At 52.1% G+C, this 7,894-nt stretch overlaps 2 protein-coding genes across 2 annotated transcripts; both read right to left on the bottom strand.

The window, feature by feature from the left end:
- Positions 1-905: 905 nt before the first annotated feature.
- On the bottom strand, positions 906-2,063 carry N7539_007316 (uncharacterized protein; the record flags this gene model as incomplete). Its single annotated transcript, XM_056936917.1, has 2 exons — positions 906-1,637; positions 1,731-2,063. 2 exons carry the CDS (start codon positions 2,061-2,063, stop codon positions 906-908), a joined length of 1,065 nt encoding a protein of 354 aa, XP_056787716.1.
- A 2,006-nt stretch (positions 2,064-4,069) lies between these two features.
- N7539_007317 (putative serine/threonine protein kinase) lies at positions 4,070-7,693 on the bottom strand (the record flags this gene model as incomplete). Its single annotated transcript, XM_056936918.1, has 1 exon — positions 4,070-7,693. The coding sequence occupies one exon, from the start codon at positions 7,691-7,693 to the stop codon at positions 4,070-4,072; it is 3,624 nt and encodes a 1,207-aa protein (XP_056787717.1).
- Positions 7,694-7,894: the final 201 nt, after the last annotated feature.

Consider the following 7,894-nt stretch of genomic DNA (forward strand, 5'->3'; position numbering starts at 1 on the left):
CTGTCTCGACTCTCGGATGACGTATCACGTGACTCGCGTTTATATAGTATTGACTCACGTTGTAGATGTACGATTTAACTTACGTTGATTGGGGTCCACGGGGATGTCCCCCGCGAAGGGGAGTATATGGGGGTCTCCCCCATATATAGAGTCGAGAATATTGATGTCATCGGTAGATATCATAGTACTCTATAACATTACGGCTACGGCTACGGCTACGGCGGTCTATAGCCACCAGTAACGTAGGTCGTAGGCTGTAACACTACGTATATATAGTAATTTTGCAGTAATTGGACGTGATCGGGATCCTGTATCCTTCATTCAATCTAACCTGACTCGAAGATCATGCCATTGATCGACCAACAAGCCATCAAAGATCTTGTTGCCTTCCGCAAATCCGTCTTGAGGTAGACATGCTGTGGAACGTAGAGTACCTGCAAGGAAATCTAGTACTTCTCGAGCTACCGTCAGTGCGCGATCTCAGCCTCAACCGCAATGGAAGTAGCTTCAATCCCGATCCAAAAGAGTTTCAAATCTTATGTTGCTCCCAAACATCGTTGCCTAATCTTATTATAGACAATGGAAAAGCTGCTGCCTTGCGCGTGCAACGTAGCATGATGGTATCGATGACGGGACTTTATTGCTTTTTCTTGGGAGATTTCACACCTTCAAGGATCTTACATCCAATTCGAATCTACGCTCTGTTAGCTGGAATACATGCGCAGGAAGTCATCGTATTTCCCTACAACAATGGATCAACCTTACAGATTGAATTCGATCAACTATGTAGGGGCCAGCCAAGGTTCGACACCTAGTAAGGGGTCACAAAGAATAAAACATGATGATGTCAGACTCGACGAACCATCATTCGAACAAAGTCAACCGGCCAAGAGACAATGCTTGATTTACAATGATCCAAGCGTTACCAAACTCGATCGCTCCTCTTTATCACTCCAGCTGAACAGGAGATTGTCCGCGCAACTACTGCCCAAGCCGGCATTGTTCAACCAAGCCGGCTCCCAATAATACACTCCCAGTCCACCCGGAACCGCTGCGACCACGGACGCCAGGTTCTGCAGGAAGGTTTGCTGCCCAGCGACCGAGAACGGGATCGACGAGAGATCCGATGGGAACGCGTATGCGGGGGAAGGACATGAGAAAGGCCAGTTCGTCTCGACGACCAGGACCTCCTTGCCATATGTGGAGTGAAGGTTGGTCAGACTGGTCTTCAATGCCGATAGGGTCGCGCCCGCGTTGTAGAACGGGTAGTATGACACGCCGATGTAGTCAAAGTCGGAGAGAACAAAGTCTGATCCGCTCTTGAGGACAGAGTTGTAGAAGTACTGCTGCTGGGACCAGGACCAGCCATCGTCGAGGTGGATCATGATCTTGGGTTTGCTGGCCAACTCTGAGTCCTTGACTCCCCATGCGCCGGAGTGCAGGATGCGGCCGATGTTGTAGTAGCTGCTTGTACCGCCAAGAGGCCAGAGCAAACCGCTGCGGATCTCGTTGCCGATGGAGATGATATCAACCGTCAAGCCATTCGCGGCAAAAGTGTCGCAGACTTCCTTGGTATAGTTGTACACTTGCCATGACAGGTCATCGATACTGCTCGTGGACCAACCCGAAGGGGTTGCCTAAAGCAATGTCATGAGACAGATTAGCACATATATCAAACTGTCTTCGGCCTTTCCCTTTTCATTTTCCATGCAAAAAACCACACAGCGTACCTGATGGCTAGGATCAGCCCATGTATCACTCAAGTGCAGATCCAAGTAAGTTCTCATCCCCTGGGCCTGGACCCTCTTTGCAAGCTTGACATTGTAGTCCAAGTCATAAGTGCCGCCACTGGGATTCACCCACACTCGCTGACGGACCGAGTTGATGCCTGCACCAGCCACGATGGCCTCCAACTTCTGCGTCGCTCCACCGAGATTTTTATACGAGTACCCGGCACTTTCTTCCACCAGCAACGAGGAGATGTCCGCACCGCGGATGGCCAACTTGGCCGCGACCGGGGCCAGCAGCTGAGCTGCAGCTAGCAAGACCGTTGTCAACCGCATTTTGATGTACAAGGTCGAGCAGGTGTAAAGGGAAGGGAAAAAGCTCAGACTGAGAGAACTGACAGAGGATCCCAAACTCTCTTCTCCCTATCACTCCGTTGATCGTTGATGTAAAGAAAGGGTCAAAAAGATCCCCACCCAATCTACCTCGCCTGGCCACCAAGTAGCCTGTGTTCCGTATTGTCTCAGTCACTTCTATAGGTGGAACTGGCACGTTTGGTCAAGCCGGAACAAGAAATGGGGTCATTTTGCTCCAGCGCTCTCCGGCGCGTGCCCACCGCGAAATTGCGCAGTTTGGGAATAGTGGATGAACTGTTAGGCTTGCACTGCGACCGAGCCTCTCATAATTCTCGGCAGAATATAGAGAAATTGAGGTACGGGCCTGGATAGGATTAGTCTGCATCGTGAAACAACCGGTGCACCGCGGGGTAGAGTGGATAATCCCTGTCATTGAAGAATTGCTGAAGAAACCGTCCGCCGGAGATATGCCTCAGGTTGCCTTTTGGCTTTCACTGGAGTCGACTCCTTCCGGAGAAAGATCATCGCAGGAGAGAATTCCTCGACAGGGTGACTGGTGTTTCTGTCTGGCATTCCGACTGTTGTATGCGAATAGTTTCTGTGATGTTCTCGGGTCAGCTCCAAGCGGATGAGGACATAGTCCTCACTCTACCGAGAAATCGGGATGATGAGGTCGGTCGTTTTCACCGCCGTTCTACAGAAGACTCAACCTCGCGTGAATCTCAAGCCATAATCACATGGTCATTCTGAGCACTCCACGAGGGCCCTCATATGTCGTCGTCAATCCGCATTCTAGCCCATGATTCGGAACACTTCCTATTGCCATTGGTGGAAGATAGTCAACACAGAGGCCGACTTTGCGGACCATGTGACGTATGGCAAAGGACTCTTGATGGCGCACACAATATCTTCATAGGCAAAAGCCTCAACAGTGATGACTACAGAGTACAGAGTAATAGTAGTAAATTGCGCGCTCCACTCTTTGGTATCTGACCGAATACTAGGGTCACATGCTCGTCACGAATTTGCGATCGACTCACTTTGCTGTCCCTGAGTCTACTGGCACGAGTTAGAAAAAGTATAAAGGATTCCATGTATCGACCGCTAGTTCCACGTGTGCCTTTTCACGGAGACTGTCAGATGGTAGTGAGATTTCTTTGCAGACAGCCCGTAACCTTATACTCACACATGCACGCCTCGAGCAGCAAGCATCACTGATAGGTAGGTACTGCATAGTGCATAGTGCACAGTCACACAGCTACCTTAGGATGTGTGGAAAGAAAGTGTGGCTTCCCGTATTCATAAATATCTACATCAAGCAGGTCTGGCTCGGGCCTGGTTGACTATACAACTCTAGTAATTGAAAAGTGTACAATCCAGGTATTCAGTCAGCTTCCTGAACATCAAGTGTACTCAGGGACATAGGCAAGAAGTTGAAAAACAATCAATCCTCTCTTCCGGTGTCATTCATCATATATCGATCATCGTAGCAGAAAAGCCGAATGCCCATGGATCTCTGCCAATTCCAAATCCAGTCTGGTATCACGCAATCAGTAATTCTGCCCCTGCACAGAAATATAGCGCATGTCCGTAAAGGTCTTTCTGTCAAACTCCAGCTCAACAACATTACATATAAGTAGAAGGGGGCAAAGATAAAAAGTGAAGCGGGTAAGTCATACGCCGAGCTGTGACCAACCCGACCATAAACGTATTGGTCAGGACCATGGTGGTGCAAGTTTGGAAGAATGAACAGGTCTGTAAATGTACAAAGACGTGAAGAATATGATGTCTGAAAATAGTCTCTAAACCCTGATGAATAGGGCAACATTGACTGGCGGAAGGGAGTCCAGATAAAAGGTAAGATATGATGTACATTTGACCTCACAAGACAAGTGCTGTCGAGGAGAACCTGGAAGCCAGGGAAAGGTGAAATGATGAACAGGACGGGGGCGAGGGAGAAGAAAGGCGAGTGCATAGCAAAGGCGCGCTCATGAGTGAGCTGTGGGCTTGGCTTCTGGCTTGGGAAGAGGTTTCTTGCGGCCAATGATGAGAACCTCGTCATCTGAATCCGTCTCATTCTCATCATCGCAGTAGTACCTCGATTCATCCTCTTCAGGGCGCGGTGACCCTAGCGGACGAGCTTTGACGGTTTCACCAGTTCGCAAGATGGACGGAATCGGGCTTTTGGCCTCCACTTCCTTCTCTCGAGAGCCCGTATATAGCCCGTCGCCTGATAGGGAAGAGGCACCAGATACCACAGACGGAATACTCGGATGAGAGGCACTTTGGGACATGCCACTGGTGAAGTCGTCAGCCGACGAGGATGAGATTGTCCCTGCAGACGGCGTCGACTTATTAAGAACGGTGCTTGCCGCGTCGGCAGAGGATACTGATTCTGGAAGGGCCGCATGAGCAGCAGGGGCGGGGGTCATGTGGGGAGGAAGTGCGAGTGACTCAGTTGAATACATTGCGTAGTCAACACGATGAGCCAAAGGATGGACCTCGTCCAACCCAGCATGAGCATCACTCCTTCGACGGCGAATCAAAGCGTCGCGGGTCAAGTGAAAGGACTCCGCAGACGTCTTCCCTGCGAGTTGCTGAGATTGATTACGTCGATGACCAGCCGGTGCGGAACTCTCGTTCGGGGATTCAGAGGGTGTATGCCATAGTCCCGAGGTCCGCACCTGACCAACCGCAGACGCATTGCTCAAGGCAAGTGTCGGTTCTGCGTGACATTCCGTGTCCAAGGCAGCCACAGCGGCCGCGTCACTCGAAGGCGAGCCTCGTCTACTACGGCTTGATGTGAAGACGCGCCGACTAGCACCACTGAACAGACTACCAAAATTGGTAGTGCCCAGAGCATCGATGATCGAATGCGTGCTTGTGCGCGAATGGGAGTGCACGGAATCTATCGTGCCCTGTTTGACAGTCTTGGTCGATTCAGCGGTAGACATGGATGACTTGGCCCGACGGGGAGGACCTGGCCTGGTCGGCAGTGCTGTCGTAGTGGGTGTACTAGGCTTGCTGGCTGCGCCAGGCAGAGTATCGAAGTAGGAAGCCCACGGTGCGTTGTCTTCGACAGGGCTGGCAGTAACACTCTGAGCGAGAGGGTGTTCCCCGTGTGCGATGTGTTTGAATGACCGGTGGATATCCTCATCACCCCGTAGACTGGAGCGACGGCTTTCTCGCGATGTCTTTCCAAAAGTGCTTGTGCTTGAGATGGATGACAAGGTATCGGAGGAATTGTTTGAACCGTGTTTATGGCCTTCCTTGTCCTTGGACCGGCCAGAGAACCATTTCGCCACATTGGATCGCACACGCTGAATAAAAGGGACCTTACTGACGGCACTGGTGACTTCCTCATTGGAGACCTCGATCTTCTTGCCCTTGCTCTGGTACCCAGGATCGGTCTCCTCCACCCAGGCCTGCGGGTTGGGGAGTCCCTTCAAAGTCCACGGATGATGTTTGATCTCCTTGAGGGTGATTCGCTTGACAGGATCCTTGGTCAAAAGTCGGTGGAGAAGGTCGTACAACTCATCGTCAATGTCTTCGTACGTGAGCTCATCGGTTTGCCGGTAGTACCGATGACTTGAACTGGAAAAGGTGTCGTCCTTGACGGGCACAAGTCGTTTTCTCGGAACGAAAACTTCTTTCTTGACAATAGTCTGAAACATGCTGTACTCATCGTCGGATAGAAAAGGCAGACGGCCAAAGATCATTCCGTACAAGGTGACACCCAGGGACCAGACGTCGATAGCGCCCGTAATCTTTGGTACAGCCCCGATATTGTCGACGAAATCATCGCCAGTATAGCAGAGTTCTGGGGCATAGAATGCTGGGGTTCCCACAGTTTTGGACAGCTCCCGCGCATCATCCAGCTCGGTGGCGTCGGTTTCCCCTACCTGTTCCTCCTCTTCATCGCGCATCGGGCGACCCAAGTAAGAGACGCCGAAGTCGGAAATCTTCACACGGTGACTAGCGGTGACCAGAAGGTTGGCAGGCTTGATATCTCGATGAATGATCCCTTGATAATGAAGATACTCCAACCCCAGGACAGAATCACGGAAAGCGTTACGCGCCTCCCCGATAGTCAGACAAGGGACGTAGGAAAGGTCATCGGTGTCAGTTGACCACTCAGGTTCCGAAGGAGGGTACCCAAAACTGCTAGATGCCGTGCTAAAGCGCCGCTCAAAGGGGTAGTCCATATAGGCGCCGTACATGCTTCCTTCAACCGCAGCAAGGGCGTCTTGTGCGGACAGATGATTTGATGAGCTTTCGTCAGAGAGTGCATTTGACTGATTGGATCGGGAGCTGGTCTTCTTCATAGTGAGAAACAGGTCGTCCTCCTCCTCATCGGACGACTCGGCACCGTGTTCTAGACTCCATGCAGGAATCGGCCCCTGCTGGGCATCGGCGGCTTGCGCTTCAATCCTTTCTCTCGCTCGCTCGCGTTGACGGCGGAGGTGCTGCGCGGTCCGAATGAACTGATGGCTTTCCTCGAGGAAGGCTGGCGTGTCGGGGACACCGTTTTTCTCTCGCTCGAGTCGAAGTTTGTCCACGTGAACAATCTCACGAAGGCCCTTCTTTCGCCATACGATCTCCCCGTTCTCCACGTATTCCAAGACGATGTAGACTTTTTGTCGATTCGGATCATCAATGACCTCTAACAGACTGACCACATTTGGATGTCGTGCCTTCTTGAGGATGGCCACCTCTTTCTTAACCTTGTCTTCGGGATTGCCGAGCTTCCCCAGGCGACGGCGTTTGGAGTATCGCTGCACAATCTTAATTGCGACCTTTTGCTTGGTAGCCACATGCTGACCTAGTTTGACCTTGCCATGTTCACCACGACCGAGCTCCTCCAAGATCTCATACTGGTTGATAAGTTTATTGCCAGTCTTCGAATCCCGGTCTACCTCGGCGGTATGGGTCTCTTTAGGTGGCTGCAAGTGTGACGGGTGCAGGTAGGGACTACCCACCGAACCCTCCTCATCAGAACCGAGAGGCGTTGTGCGCGGGCTCCTCATGGAGAAGAGCCCAGGGCTTGAGACCGGAGTGTTGCCGGCCGTGCGAGCGGCGCGAGGGAACCGTGGCACTGCTTCCGCCGAAGCGGGGGTCGAGTGTGTACTTTGTGAGCGCAGATGGGGTGGCAGCCCCCATGTGGGATGAACTTGGGATTGAAGTGACGCATAAGACTGATCTGGGTAGACGGGGTATTCCGGTTGATGATCCGAGTGCCGTGATGACCGCCGAGAGACACGTCCAAGATTGCCCAGATGAGAGCGGGCATCTACCACTGTATCTTCGTTGAGTGCCTGTAGTGAGCTGGACGATGAGCGAATGGACGCGGCTCGAGAGGTCGTATAGACGTGGGGAAATGCTTGGCGCAGGGACTTCTGGGCTTCGGACAGGTCGGCGGCGGTAAAGGGCAAAGGCGCGTTGTGTGTCTTCGTACCGACACCGGGTTTGTCGTCGGCCGCGCAGGTGGCGGCAGTTGATTGCGACTGAATGGGCCGAATCTCTTCGAGTTTCGAGTCCCTGGCGCCGCTATGCCGAGGCGGCGCCTCATCGGCCTCATCCACTCGTACCGTAAACCTCGTTTGATCTGTCATCACCAAGTCCAGGGTGTTTCCCTCCCAGGGTTGTGTGTTTGTTGGATGGAAATTTTATCGCCCTTCTGATAGAAAAGGAAAGCTTCAAGGATGCGGGCCGAGTTTACCGAAGTTACAGTTGAGCATGGTCCTCCTTACACATGTGTGAATAACTTGGTCGGTCTGGACGTCGATTTCAGAAGGAGCTGATTGATAGCTCAT

Source organism: Penicillium diatomitis (genome assembly GCF_028827545.1).
Source record: "Penicillium diatomitis strain IBT 30728 chromosome Unknown utg000010l_segment0_segment0, whole genome shotgun sequence".
In the NCBI taxonomy this organism is placed as follows: domain Eukaryota; kingdom Fungi; phylum Ascomycota; class Eurotiomycetes; order Eurotiales; family Aspergillaceae; genus Penicillium; species Penicillium diatomitis.